Source organism: Nuphar pumila, chromosome 15 (genome assembly GCF_984573655.1).
Source record: "Nuphar pumila chromosome 15, dmNupPumi1.hap1.1, whole genome shotgun sequence".
Classification (NCBI taxonomy): domain Eukaryota; kingdom Viridiplantae; phylum Streptophyta; class Magnoliopsida; order Nymphaeales; family Nymphaeaceae; genus Nuphar; species Nuphar pumila.
The window spans coordinates 24,655,856-24,672,020 of NC_143263.1; the positions used below are offsets into that span (position 1 = coordinate 24,655,856).

At 36.6% G+C, this 16,165-nt stretch overlaps 1 protein-coding gene across 1 annotated transcript; it reads right to left on the minus strand.

Moving 5' to 3' along the window:
* Positions 1-423: 423 nt before the first annotated feature.
* On the minus strand, positions 424-6,271 carry LOC149814847 (uncharacterized). Its single transcript, XM_089988929.1, has 4 exons — positions 5,923-6,271; positions 5,692-5,802; positions 5,486-5,556; positions 424-874 (listed from the first exon to the last, which is right to left on the minus strand). The coding sequence occupies exons 1-4, from the start codon at positions 6,094-6,096 to the stop codon at positions 625-627; spliced, it is 606 nt and encodes a 201-aa protein (XP_089845055.1). The 5' UTR covers positions 6,097-6,271; the 3' UTR covers positions 424-624.
* Between the last annotated feature and the right edge of the window lie 9,894 nt (positions 6,272-16,165).

Sequence of the window (16,165 nt, forward strand, 5' to 3'; positions counted from 1 at the left end):
ATTACCTATTCTTCAATGCATCTTCCTTCTCACAGACTAGGCAATCTTCTTTATTCACCTGACGCTTACCATTGCCGCTCATTTTCAGATTCCTTAAATTTCAATGACCTAACCATGCTCAATGAAGACAAAATGGCAGCAGACCATCTTTTAAATGCATCCGTTGTTATCCAATCAATTTTGTGAGTAATTTTAAAATTCCTTAAGAGAGCCTTTTGAAGCAGCACACATAATATTAGACAGTGGGCATTTTTACTCGGCCAGATTTGGTCATTTTAATAGTTTGGACATGTATATTGACCAAATAACCAGTGATCAGAGCTCTCCCTTGAAATTCATCTCCTTGAGAATTGTGGACCGTTAACACAGGTTGTGTCATCTATCACAGAATGGACAGTGGAAATACATCTCCCTGCAAGTTCCTTTAAATCATAAAGAAAATGTCTTCGTTTATTTTGTCTAAGTGCCTGGAAAAACAGTAGCTCAATAATTGATCTTCTAACAATAATAAATTTAGTTCCGACCAGTTCATTTTCTTTAAGGGAGCTTAAGATTGCTGTTGTACTTCGAACACTGGCATTTTATTTCTCCATAAATGGTACTCCCATCCCCTGCAATGTATTCTTACTTCTGTTTTCCTTTCTTGAGTTTCATAATATAGTCATCATCATCATCATCATCATAATCAAAGATTCTTTTATCAGCCTTGAAGCCACCATTTTTGACAGTCATTGGTCGTTGCAAGACCTCTGGATTTTGCTTAACAGTATTTGTTTTGATTGGAGTTCCCATTCTTTGTTGTTTCTGCCTCTTTTGCTTCTTCTCATATGCCTTCTTTGCTCTTTCAGGTGACAACAGGCCATGTTCCATCATCCTGAAAACGTAAAAAGCATCCAGCACATGTAATATACCATAATGTGTCATAAATTTTAATTAACAGGGGCCTAAATATATAATTGCTTATGATCACAAGTTTAAATATTAATTAGTGTGGGTGTTGAGTAGCCTCACTCTTCACCATTATCAAACTCTGCTTTCATGAAAGAAACACTTATTATTGGTATGTTATAACTTATGGTAATGCTATTAACTGGAATTCTCTTCCATCACACATAATCTGAAGCTTTGCTGTAATGAAACTCTGCCAGGAGCTTATGGTGTCGTATATCCACTAAAGAGCTGCACAATCAAGGTTCGTTAATGGAATATTCACATTAAAAGAGATTCATGCTGCTGTTTAGGAAATAGATGCATATGAAATTTAGCTCCCCAGATAATATTGGGAAAAAGAATCATGGAGAATAATCTTTGGTTGTTTCACAAAGTAGACTATCTCAAGACTACAAGTTTTGCTATGGGGCTCTTATTTCATATTTCAATTTCAGTTGTTTTTGACTTGTTATTCCTTGGAATTTAGTTTTTGACTTTCTAGTACTTTCATTTCATGGGCAAGAAAGAAGTACGCTTTGAAAGAAGCTGTACACAGATGCATATGTTTGATAAGACTTAGAGCCCTACATGGCGTATAAAACCCTACCACTGCTAACAATGAAATAATACAATTAGAAAGGAAAAAATAGATAACCAAAAGAATAAAATGAATAACCAGAATAATAAGATACATTTGAGTGATTCAAAACACATGATCATGAAGAAATCAAGAAAATAGTTCATTGCATGGTTGGAGATCTTCTGCAATTGTGCTCTCGTGCTCCTTCAGTGCAAGTTCCAATAATAAGTGGATGGAAAACTTTTTTAAGATATGAAAAGGTTGAAAAGACATGCTGCATGACAGTGACTATTCTTGTATTGGGATCTAACTGTTACAAGGTTGGATTGGATATCTGACTGAATGTATTTGGGTTCTGAATGACCATTTTAAAGTTGGCTGGATCAAGTAAAAGCAGTTGTCAAACTCAAATCTTTTATCTGACTCTTGGATATCTGATCCACCATTGGATTGGGTTTTAGCTGACCCTTATTGTACTTGTATAGTTGATTGGACCAGGTAAGAGAACTACCAAGCTCAAATCTTTTAACTGACTGTGACAATGACTTGACTCAATTTATGTGATAATTTCCAACCCAAATGCAGGACCAAAGCAAACCAAATTAGGATTGCATTAGCTTACATCCAAGCCAAATCTAGCCCACTGTACTGCACAATTTATAGCAGTGCCTTAGTAGCAAGAACTTGTGCTTTTGCATAATCCTGTGATTTGCATGGAGGCACATAAGCATGCAGAATTCATCAATGGAAAAGTTGCAACCTGAACCAATTTAAGATAACTTTTCAAAAAGAACAAGTTCAATCATTAATTGGAAATACATTCACGCATATGTAAATGTTTGGCACCTCCATGTCTTTTATAATGCAGTCCCAAGCACCGAATATGATAAAATAATAATTGCAGCCATTTGTGATAATTTATATTTCATAATACTCAAGGTGAATTTGCTAGTTGTGGGTGCCTTCAATTTCCAAAAATGCTAAGACAACTTTAGCGTGGGATCATTCTAAAGGCCGGCCATTAATGAATTGAATAAAACAAATAAAAAGGTGTGTCTGGACTATGTCACACAGACACTCCATTTTGCCCTCCGTACCCATGTCGACACTCGTGTCCCCATGGTCGACGCATATCGACACCTGAACATGCCATTTTACCCTCCATACATACAAGTTTGTATTCAATTTATAATTTATTTTCAATATATAATATATATTTTAGATACAGCATATATATTTAGATTATATTCAGTTTATTTTAAATTTATTTTGTATTTATGTGATATTTAATATATACATATATATAGGGGAATGAAAACCTCCCCAATGAAAAAACCTCCCCAATGGACGTTTTATTGGATTTTGGTGTTTTTTTCAAAATTCCAACCATACAGATGTGAGTGCTTGCTTTTATAGGAATCAGTTCTTAGAGCATTTGATTCCGATGCATGGATAGGTTTTTATAAGTTTCAAAATCAATGTCGTACAATTTTCATAATTTTTTGAGGCTCCAAGTACCATTTTTCTATCCAAAATTCATGATCCAAGTGTCGATTTATAGTAAATCAATCATGCCGAACACATTTGTATGATCAGAATTTTGAAAAACACCAAAAAAATTCCATTTGGGAGGTTTTTCATTCTCCTATATATATATATATATAGCCGTGTCCCCATACCCACATTTTGTAGAATTGTCATGTCGTACCCGTACCCAGGTGACAGATTCTGGATTTGAAAAGTATAAAATGTTTGTCTTCTAATAAGAGGAGGAGATGTGAATAGCTTTAAGAAGCACCATACACAATGTAAACAAAATTAACAAGTAACCAAAGTTACCGGAAGGTTCTTAGGTTGGTGGCAAGCATGCTTCCCAAAAACTCGCTTCGTAAGCGTGATACTCCTCGCTTCCGAAACTTCATGGGAATCTTGATTCCCCCACGCTTCTTCTATGTTTCCCACACGCATAGTCTATGCTTCCTATATGCTTTTCTCACATTTCTTTTCATGTATTTCTTCTCACGCTTCTACTCACTTCTCATGTATTTTCGCTAAATTGGTAACTTCATTGTTAGATTTTAACAAAAATTTAACTTTTACTGAAAAATCATAAAATATAAGAATGATCAATTTTATTTTAGTTTTTATTTGTTTCTTATTCTATTCTTATTCAGTTACCATATTGCTTCATTTTTATTCATATTTCGTTTTCAAATTAATACTTCGCTTCCCGCTTCCTATAAAGTTTAAAATGTCGTGCTTCTCGCTTTTGCTTCCCGTATCGTTTCCCTCTTTCGCTTCATAGTTTGGCAACCTTGATATGAACCACAACCCCCTCCCTCGCCCAAAAAAGGCAAAAAGAAAAAGAATGAAATACAGAATTGCTGCTCCCTGATTGTAGAAAAGCATGGTTGCCTTAGTCACTTAAATGTTGCTTCACATTAAAATGGAATCTATGAATTTCTGTGATATAAACAAAGCTGTAAATTTTAAGGATGTATCAGCAAAGCTGCAGTCCACATGCTAACAACTAGAAAAACCCATATTTCCATATTTGCTTCAAATGTTGAACCATCAATCCACATTCTCAATAACTTGAAGAAATTCATTTGCTTTCAACTAGTAGCATATTTGTGATTAGTTAATGTGTTCTTCCACAAAAGTGTGACACTGACCTTAAAAGGTGCATCACCAATTTATTCTATTCCCCTTTTGTCTTTTTAGGCAGGATAATAGTTGCCTCATACACTAGAACTGGTTGCAGTAAATCTCATTTTTTTTTGCCCTTTTGCATAACAACTTTGCATTGAACATTCCAGGATTAGCAAACCATAAGTTTGCTAATTCATAAGTTTGAGTAGTTGGTGCAAGCAACAGTTACAGACAGAACAATGGCACATTGGAAACAATATCTGGCCAGCAGATAAAAAGAAGATAATTATGCCAAACATTGTTGAATAAGGCTAGATAAATGGAAATGCCAGATAAAAAGGAAAAACAAATCTTAGAAAGCATACTTGTCAATGTAAATTGTGTAATAACACATATTCCAAAGCAAACTTGTAAGTGAAAATTGTGTCGATACAGATATGCTCCAAAAGCCTTCAAGAACAAGAGTGACATGATCTCCTGAAGTTGGGACGGCCAATAACTTCTTCTACCTAGTTCATAAAGGATAATAGCTAAAGGTTCAGGGGATTCATGCTTTAAGTTGGTTTTCCATATATGAAAGATGAAGGGACTACCTATGAACCCTATTAGTAAAGTATCTGGGTGTGTTCAGGTTGGGAATAGGGTATAGCTTGAAATCTTATTGTTATATGATCTCTTATTTGAATGCACCATGAAACAAAACACATTCCTGAGATCTTCAACAGAGATTAAATGCTTTCCCATCACATCAGAAACCAAAAAACACATGATCTGCTAGAGTTCACTGTTAACTTTGGGAACTTTTCCCAGATTAGCCACTAATTGTTTCAAAGTAGCTTCAGCACCCCATCTTGAGTTCCTGGTTATGTGTTTCATTTTTGCACTACCTACACGGAACTGAATTTTGAAATTACCAGAATATGATTCGAATTTATCCTCCTGCCTAGAGATGCAAAATTAAACCTGCATCCCAATCGGATCCTTTTGTAACCTACAAAGCATGAGAACTGATACATCCAGAAAAACCAAATAATATTCTCCACAATGGCTTAACTTCCCAAAACAACTTCAAATTCAATTATCTGAGATCCAAGGATTTGGCTCCACTAATAATCAACTCAACCAGTCAGAGCTAAATGATTGATCTAGCAAAACTTAGCTGATAATAACTTTAATATCCTTCTTGGATCTACAGTAATAAAAACATAGCAAATTTACAAATAGTTGTTCCTTTCAAAATATGTCATGCATGAATATCAAGGCAGAATTTTTTTTTATCAAAAAATACTAACTGATTGAAAAAAAAAGAAAAAGAGAACGAACCAAAATTCTGCCATTTCACTCTCTGGTCTCTGTTTGGACAGCGATTCATAGAAGATCCTCAATGGTTCCCTCTGCTCAAAAGATGAATAAATAGAATAGTAAGAAATTGTCCATAAAATCAGAATTCCTCTGCCAAGACATAACAGGAAAGGGAAAAGGAAGAAAGAAGGATCTCATCAAACAGCGATGTATAAATGATCTGATACCTCTTCAGGTGCATCATATCTCTGGCCAGGCAAAGTGTACACCTTCTTCTCTGACTTTACCTTCGCACTACTAACATTTTTTGAAGAACCCACAGATGTTTTGCCCCTAACCTACAGCATAGTCAATTATCAACGCCCAAAATTACAAAACACCCAATATGAAAGAACCAAACAATCAACAAAAATCCAACAGATGGTCTTCCTCTTCTGCACGAAAGACCAAGTGGGTACCTCTTCTTTTGAGAGAATGGAGACTGATTTGATCTTGGCATCCCCACTCTGCTTATTTGATGAGCTCTCCACCTTCTTGTTGATGACAACAACCCCCTTTGGCCTTGCAGAACCATCATCCCTGATTGGTGCCCTCAATTTCACAAGATTTGCTTTGGCCGCCGAGGCAGCCATGGCTGGAGCTGTCCTACCTTATGGATCTGCAATCATGCCCATTGCCTCCAACCGTACTTGTCATCAATCTCCCGACAAACCTACAGATCTTGGTGTGAGCTAAATCTATTCAAAATTGCCTCTCTTCTTCTTTTTGCTTTTTTTTCACTTTTTCCTTCTTTCTGCCTTCCTCCTTGAGGAAGACAATGACATGGATATATAGGGGAGGGAGAGGGGATGGCTTAGACTCATGGCCACCATTTAGGGATTTTTTTTTTGCCAGTAATAAAAATAAATGTGGGGGCATCCGGTTATCTGCCCCCTAACAACTTTTGATGTGTGAAAACGTGAAAGAAGTGTTTTTCTTTTCAATTTCTGGGATTATTTCACCTCCCCCACCTGCTTTTTTTTTTTTTTTTGCCTTTTGTTTTTGTTTACTTCAGCGATGCAATCTTGAGATGCACGTGCCGGTTGGCACGTGTGGCCCGTGCGATTCGACCTTGGTTGGGTTCTTAGATCTCCTCTGCTCCGGCTTACCGTGTTATCAAGATTAGTCGATCTGATCGTATTTAATTTTAATTGGAACCTTTTTTCTAGCGTGTGATGTCTGGTTAAGTTGCAGGTTCTGCCCCTTCACTTCTTGCATTTTTTTTATTGATTCGCTGGATTGTTTATTTCCTAACATCTCCCTTGGTCAATGGCAGCAATGTCCTAACTGACCATCATCTGTTTTTTGTGAATATGAACTGATAATGGCCTTGATGATGATGGTGACATAACTGCTTTGACAGCAGGAGCAGGGGCGTCCATGAAAAATATTTTATTAATTTATAAAATATTTGAAATTACATGGCAGTTGAAGAAGCGCTATAGGAAATTTTAAATCTGTTTTTGCCCTTGCCATTAGTGAGGCACATTAAGCCCAACTGTGTTTTTCTAAGATTTCAAAAAGATAAGGCCTTTCAATTCTCTCGTATATCAACAGTAAATTTTTATTTGTTTGCCAAAAGGTGCTTAATTTAGTACTTGCATTTTAAGATATAAATTTCTCTCATGTATAAACCATGTTATTGTTACCCTTTTTTTTATAATAGATGCTTAATTCATTTTCAATTTTTTTATAATAGATGCTAAAACCAAACTGACTCGAATCTGACGCGATTATGTACCCAAAAACATTTTATTCTTAAACCAACCCCCCAAACCTGAACTCGCTTTGTGCATCCCCATACATACCTTATACATTTTAAATATGATATATAATTGATGTCTTTTGTTTTTACTTCAAATGATTGGTTAGGATCAAGATATTTTTTTATATTTAGATTTTGACATTATTTGGAATAAATAATAAACTTTTCATTGGTTAGCATACAATCTTTTTAATGAATAGTTGATTCAATTGATTTACACATCTTTTGGTTGGTAGGTAATTAGGTCTAAAATACCAATTATATCAAGATTTGGATGAAACCAAACCTGTTAAAATCCGAACAAAACATATCCGAACCCGTTTAACCACCTGAGTCTACATTTTTCAGCTATACCTAGAGTTGAACCTGGACCTGAATCAAAATGGGCCGGTCTAGGTCTAATTTTTAGACCTGATTAAAGAATGGGGATTTCACATGACTATACCCCCACACAATACATTCCCGAACTTATTAACCTATATGGGTCCAGAATTTCTCTCCATACTTGGACCCAGACCTGAATTAGATCTATGCGTTTCCTCATTTTATAACGTTTTAAAATTATCAATGTATTTATGATTCTTATTATTTTAATGTATTCGATGTAAAAAAAAAAATTAACATTTCAGTTATCTTATAAGGCCCGACCGTAGGGACAGGCCGACTAAATAATTATGATAAAAATTATTTGAGTACAGTTGACCTGGCCCTGTTTACATGGATCTAACCATCAAGTTTTAGATGTAACTGCGGTACTGTGTTTAACATGTTTTGTTTACCATGTTAGGAGGTTTTATCACGCCTGATATAGCATAAGAAACGACTCTTGAGATAGTGAAAAGTTGACGGCTCACCATTCGTAAAGATAAGGATGCTTAAAAATGGTCTAGAGCATCTTGTTAAAGTCAACTTTAATTAATTCATGAATATAGTAAATGTAGCATAACAAACATGATCCATAGGTTTGTTTTGGATTTTGGAATTCAGAACTGTGTGTGGATCCCGAGTTTTTAAAAGGTTTTAAAATGGATATTTTTGAAATGGGATTTTCTAAATGGATCTGGACTTTGAAATATGAGAATATGGGTCACGTTCGGGAGAATTCATCCTTTAATGTTTGATGGCTTGTTCAGGGGTTGGACGAAATGAACAAAAAGAACTTAACAAAGAATTGGTTTTGTTCGTTCTGTAACAACTGTTTTAAGTCCAACGTTTGTTTGAACCGTACTCAAATGCTATGTTCTAATTGTTCGTTGTTTGATGACGATGTGCGAACAACTTGGACAGTCAAGAATAATGGGTCGATGGTGGTTTGTTTTTTAGGGGGGGGGGGGGGGGTAGAGAGAGAAAGGTCGATGGTGGTCGGCGATGGGTGGTGGCCAGAGATAGAGGGCTCCACTGAGAGGGGGGGGGGAGATCGGAAGTCTGTGGACTGAGAGAGGGGGGAGATCGGGAGTCTGTGATTGAGGTGGTCGGCGATGGGTGGTGGACAGAGATAGAGGGCACAAAGAGGGCTCGACTGAGAGAGGGGGGAGATCGGGAGTCTGTGATTGAGGTGGTCGGTGATGGTGGTCGGCGATGGGTGGTGGCCGGTGATAGAGGGCACAAAGCGGGCTCGACTGAGAGAGGGGGGAGATCGGTGGTCTGCGATGGGTGGTGGTCGGTGATGGTGGTCTGCGATGGGTGGTGGTCGGTGATGGTGGTGGCCAGAGATAGAGGGCTCGATTGAGAGAGGGGGGAGATCGGGAGTCTGTGATTGAGGTGGCCGGTGATGGTGGTCGGCGATGGGTGGTGGCCGGTGATGGTGGTGGCCAGAGATAGAGGGCACAGAGAGGGCTCGACTGAGAGAGGGGCGGGTGGAGATCGGAAGCCTGTGATTGAGGTGCCCGACGATGGTGGTGGTGCGAGATAGAGGGCACAGAGAGGGAGGAGATCGGAAGCCTATGAGCTTGTAGCGATCAACATTTGAGGTCATCGGATCTCTGGCGGGTTCAGCCTCATCGCAATCGAGGTCACCGCTACTCTCCAGCAACAGAGCATCTATGCCGCTGTTTCGGTGGTGGCAGAGAGAGAGAGAGAGAGATTGTGTCCATCAGGCAGGCCGTGGGTGGTGTGGAGGCGGCGGGTGGTGGGAAATGATGGTCGTAGGTGGTTGCTTGCCTAAAAAATGAACGTGAGTGGTGTGGAGGAGGGTGGTGCAGCGTTGGGTCTTAGGGCCGGAGGCGGTGGTGCCGCCACCCGCCGCTCCAGTGGAGCCGTTGCACAAAGAGAGCACACAGCGATGCATTTATTTCCGTTCCCTCCGTTCTTGTTCGTTTTGTAACAGGGGGGGAGGTGGAACAAAAATTACATATAATTATGGACGCATCGGATGCAGCGGACGCGCGGGACGCCGTCCGCCGCATCCAATGTTTGTTGAAAATCACTGTTCCCAGTGGAATTTCCGTCTGAACCCCCCTGAGAACGGTGTATCAAACATGCCCTTACTCCCCTTTGAGCACGGATAGGTAAAATTCTGAAGCAGCTTTTTGTCTCTTGGTTTTCTTACGCAGTTCAACGAACCTTGACCTTAAAAAAAAGTGAGGTTGATGGTGAAATAAATAAATTAAATAAGATAAAAAATCTTACCTTGGGGTTAGGTAGCCCTCTTGTCTTTTGACAATCACAAGGTGAATATAATGTAGCCTTCATGGGGTGACAGCTTTGCGGGTTTTGATTCAGTACATTGGATCCAAAAGAATAGGACGTAGACCTAAAAGGTAGGACGTGGTTCCAACAGGGAGTAGATGACCTTGATGGATTTAGGCTCTCACAACATCAACAATTTCACAACCCATGTTCAGATTCCATGAAAGAGGGGGTAGACCCCTATTTATATATATTCATTTTTGGATACAGGTCTTAATCGGTAGGATATTGGGTTCAAGGTCCAGAACTAGCAGCTTGAATCCTATTGGTTGGGAATCTTGCATGGCTTTCTCTCATTAGTTCTGGCTACAAGGTTGAGTCCTATTGGTTGGAGTTACCTTAGATGCTAAGCAACCTAAAACTAACCAAGTTTAATGAATTTATAGTAATCTCTAAGGTTTATTGAATATGGGCCTAGATCACATTTGATAGGATTTTGGATTAAGACAGATGACCTAGATGACAATTGGATCTAGGTCAGGTCCTATGATCCAAATGACAATTGGATTTTGATCAAATCTAAATATCTGAATGCCAATTGGATCTAAATTAGGTTCAAAATCTGAATTAAAATTAGATATGGATCATATCCAATTATCTGAATGCCAATTAAATCTAGATCAAGTCCAAAGATCATTCAAGTCTGATATGAATCCAAATCAAACCCATTTTGACATCAAAATTTGTTTTGGCTATAAGTTTTGATATGAGCGTTCATTTGACATGATTTTTGATGTGTTAGAAAACTTGTAATGTCCTCTTTAATTATTTTTGTGAGTGAAATGCTTGAAAATATTATTCTAGGTAAAAAAAATATTTGAAGTGAATCCAATTATTTTGGGCAAAAAACATATATGTTTTGAGAAAATAAGCATTTGATAAAATCTATAGGATTATGATTAGTTAAAATCGGGGTGTTTACATATGCTCTTTTTTGTTGTGAATCATGCAAAGCTCAATTAATAACAAAGTAGACACATTGATTTTTGAAAAATAAAAAAAAAATGTTTGATGATCATCATTGTATATGATCTAATTCAAACAAGGGTCTAAACGAATCAAACAATACACAAATCCAAATTTTGAAAATGGGTTTCCTAGATCGCCTCAAAAGCTCCACATATCTGCGAGGTATACTCTACCCTTCAAAATTTGGATATAATTCTTCTCCAATAAGGAGAATTAAATCCAACATTGAAACCTGTTCTGCCCGAAACTCAGTTCTGAAACATACTTGAACCAAACTCAAACCCTAACTTGCCCAAATTTTAATTACCAAACTGGAACCACTTAGGTCCTCAAATTTTACCGATGACCTTCCCAACTTGTCTATAGCCTAATCCTAATTTTTGAGATTTTTGAGATTTTTTAGATTTTTAAAGTTTTTATTTTGAGAGAAATAACTCTCTCTTAGGGTCTATCAGAAACTAAACATAATCTAGATTCAAAACTAACCTAGAATGTTGTAAAATTTTATCTCTGCAACCTTGAAACCTCCTAAACCTAATATTTTAACCCAAGCTTCCTTGACGTGTCATAAGCCTTCTCTTATTTTTGCAGCATTTATTGAGTTGTATTTTAAGAGAACTCGATTTTCCTTTAAAGTTTGTCACAACCAAACCTGAACCCGAAAGAGAACTTGACCTATGACTTGACCAAACTTAACCCAAGCAAGTGGGGCTAGGCCTCTCTCCTCTACTTTCCTATTTTGTTTCTAGGTCCATCTTGGACTTATTTCTACTATTGCTTGAAGTTAATATTTTAGAAACTAACATAGGCCAACAATTGACCTATTGCGGCCTTCTCCTCTATCTAGCATTATTATCACACCCTCCCACATGACCTTAGTCCTTCCTAGAACCTCTAGTCCTAGACTCATACATTTTGGAATCTGCTCCTTACCCGAACCTCTCATCAAACCCAAACCGCATCTACCCGATTAGCCGTTTAACCCCATTTCACCTGTACTGCCTCATTCGCCACAACAAGGAACCTCTAGTTTCTCCCTCACCATGTCAACTAGGATATAGACCCTAGAACACCCAACCCATTTGTCTCTAGTAAAAAATACCACAGGTTCAATACATTAGAGTCCACTGGACTACTCATATGTCACAAGCCCTGGATTCCCAACCGAGCCTTCTTTCGATCCCAACACCAGTTCATCCAGCATGAGCCTATAAAATCTTGAAGGTACACCACCTTTTAGCTAGAATTATCTATAAAAAAGAGTTATAACAATGAGTTCCTTAGGTGCTTGGATGAAGAGGCGACTCAAAAGGTTCTAGAATAGTTCCATGGTGGTCTCTGTGGAGGCATATTAGTGTCAATATGATGGTCAAGAAAATCCCAAGGGCAAGACTATTGGTGGATTATGGACTATGATTGCTATTCTTATGTCAAAAAGTGTAAGAAACATGCTAATGTCATTCATGCACCTTCATCTGCATTATATTTTATTGCATCTCTTTAGCTATTTTTATGTGGGCATTTGAGGTCATAGGTCTTATTTATCTACATGCATCAAACGGTCATCACTATATTCTAGGTGTCACCAAATACTTCACCAAGTGGGTTAAAGTTGTTTTTTTAACAAGAGTTGAAGGTCAACATGTAGCAATATCCATTTACAAGAATATTGTGAGTTGTTTCGGTATACCCAAGAACCTAGCGAGTGACAACGATTCTTATTTCCATAATAAGAAAGTTAAAAAAATGTGTAAAAAAATTATCATAACCCATCACTTTTTTAGCTCCCTATTACCCTCAAGGTAATGGTCAAGTTGAAGCCACCAATAAAACCATCATCTTCATCATCGAGAAAACCATGAAAATCGATCATGATTGACATGATAAGTTGTATGATGCATTGCTTGCATATTACACCATCATTTGCACACCCACCAACGCCACTCTATAATACCTAGGTCGTGCTACCTTTGTAGTTACTCTCACTTAGGATACACTTAGGATATTTATTGTAACATCTGCGATTTTTCTTTAATTTAACTTTTAAATTTTTATTAAAATCGATTTTTAATTCTGGCAAAATTTGAGTCTAAGTTGACTAAGTAGTGTTTTGGACTCAAACAAAGGTCCATGAGAGTCTTGGGGTCATGCCCAGCCCAGTGGGGTGTCAGGTATGGTTAGGGTTGCTCACAGGAGTTCATGGGTGACTCAAGGATATTTGGATTGTGGATGGGTTAAGTTCATATCCAAACTTAAGTTTAGATCCAATGTTATTTTGGATCTTATATTTTGATATAAATCTTTAATTTGGTTATGAATTTCAATCTTTTTGTTTGGTTCCTAGATCCAACCCAACTGGGGATTGGATCAGGATTAAGCTTTGGATCTAGATCAGGTTTTTGGATTTGGATCATTTTCAGATTTGGACATAAGTGGGATCCACTCAGTGTTCTGACCTCTTTAGGAGGGCCTTTAAACCCTAGAGGATTCTAGAGAGGGTGGGACGCCCCCCCCCCCCCCCCCCCAAGTAGACTCTATAACTAATTATGTTAATTAGTGGTTAATTAAGCTAAAAATATTAGTTAATTAAACTAATTACTTAATTAATTAAGAGGTTAGTTAGAATATCTTTTGAATATGGCTTTTAAGGATCAACCTAGATAGAAAAAATGTTAGGGTTGGACTCTAAGGAGGGGACACCCCCTCTTGGTGGGTTTTCTAATATAAAAAAAAGTGGTAGTTCTCTTTCTTATTCTTCTTCTTTCCTATTCTTTTTTCTTCTTCATCTTCTTTCTTTCTCCCTTCTCAGAGCTTGTCTAGTAGATATTGAAACTCTTCTAAGGTTCTAAGATGGAAGACGAAGGTCGATCTACGCTTGAGAACCTGATTAAGGTAGGTACATCAATCGTATAAGCATCAATTTTTTTAAACACATGAAATATGCATGAAACGATTTTCAAGTCTAAACCAATGATGGGTCAGACCTTGAATCACCTCTCTAAGATTAATTTTTAATCTATATGACATATTTTTATGGATCTTGGCTACCATGAAATAAAAAATAAAAATAATTTTTGAAACATGACAAATTTTTAGCTTCTTTTGTGAAAAAGGATTTGGGGAAAGCTTCTTTTTTGTTCTATGCTAGATCTTATTTGTTTCAACATATTTAATATGTTACTCATAGGTTATATTAATGAAATATAATTTTATAAGTTCTAAAAATTTGTTATATGCTTGAATACATGTTCTTGTATGCAAAAAATTATTTTAAAGGAGGTTTTGGCAAAAATGTTTTTAGGGTTTTGATGTTTTTGATAAAGAAAGTTGACCTGAGTATGAATGATGGGTTATTTCATATTTATCATGATTGAACAACATGTTAATGTATAAAGAATTCGTGTTTTCATGATTTTTTAAGGTTTCTTATGATTCTTGAATAGATGTAATCATATTTGAGATATTTCTTGAAGGTTTTGTGATTCTAGATGATGTATGTTAGTATTTTGGCAAGATTAACATGAATCTAAGCAAATATATATTATATGATGTTGTAAATATATTTAGAGCATAAAAAATCATGATTGTATTGATTTTTACCATGAATCTTGTTTTTGCTTAATGGATCTTGCATAAGTTTGATTCTCTGTTTTTCTGCTCATTTTTTATCATAACCTGTTTAAAAAAAAATAATATCTCTATGAAAATAAAATCAATAAATTAAAATAAAAATACTGAAGTATTCTACATCTAGGAGTTGAATTTAGAATTTTGTTTTGCCTCGTTTAGATCAGTATTGAGGCCAAACACCCTTTGCATTATAGCATAGGTTTTCTGTCCTATCAGCTGGACTGTTCTGACCCATGTTTTTGTTGGTTCTAAAGACTGAACCAAGACTGATCAAAATAAATCGAGAAAAATCTGCATTAAAGATAATAGGTATAAGAAGATCCTATGAAAAGGGTTTTATCAAAATATTTTTCTTTAAGCCTGAAAAAATTCTCCAAACCAGGATAAATTTCTGTAGTTGATAGGATGTGACTTATATTTTTCCTAAACATGGTTTAGTGTCAAAATTTTTATGATTTTATTATAATAATTTTTTAAGTTCTATTTTTTGGACTGTGTTTTTGAGATATAGGGGCCATCCTAATAAAATTGAGAAATTATAATTCGGGTCTTGTGATTTTCAGTGGGTTTTCTAAAAAAGGGTTAATTGGGATTTGAATTTACACATTATGACATGTATGGATGCTTAAGTATATTTTACATTATGATGCATGGTTATGGATGTTTATCTTAAAATTTGAGCTGATATGCTTTCAAACTGAATATATTACATGTTATTCTTGATTTATAATCATTCATATGACATGCATTGTTAACGAACATTGAATATCATAATATATGATCAGTATAAAGTAAATTATTGCACATGTTGTTTGTTTAAGCATGATCATGAATTGCATATGGTTGCAATCTTTATATATGCATGTGGACATATGACATAGTAATAATGATGTGTGATATTAGTATGTGTGGCTCAGGTGTGAGTCAGGGTTCAGTGAAACCTATGGGTTCCTATGGTGCACTAGAGATAAAAAAGATATACATGCACAAAATCACATAATTGCCTTATTGAAGCCTGACTCATAGTGTTAACTGTGAGATCTAGATGAGTCAAAATAAACTTGCATATAGAATCTTCAGTGAAGAGCTTGGGCTGGTGAGCCCGGATGTGTGTGCCATGAGCACATATAATTTAATTTGTTGGTGGGGTATTCAACTCCGTAAATCTATCCTGCAAGGGTTGAAGCTTCTAAAGGCCACTGTCGTAGGTGGTCTGCTGTTGTGCCATATGCATATAGATTGACAAAACATCACCCACCAGTAATCGATAACCATCAATCATCCTTCTCCATTCGTATTCACTTTGTTTGAACAAATAGAGTAAGGGTAGAAAGTGCATCCTCGACATCCTATTGTGGATTGTTCACAATAGGTTTCCAAGAGACATATCCATGTTTCACACATGTGTCCCCTTGGTTGGCTCAACTCCAAAAGCAATACGGTCCTCCGTGTTGCGTTTGAGCTTTTCAACCATTTTAAGCAACACAATATTCATCCTTTCTTTCAAACCAAATCTCATTTCATTCATTCTTTTTAAAATTTTCACTATATCTGAATGTAACGTTTGAAGCAAGTCACAAAATTCATATTTGTTCTTAATTCGGGTCTCA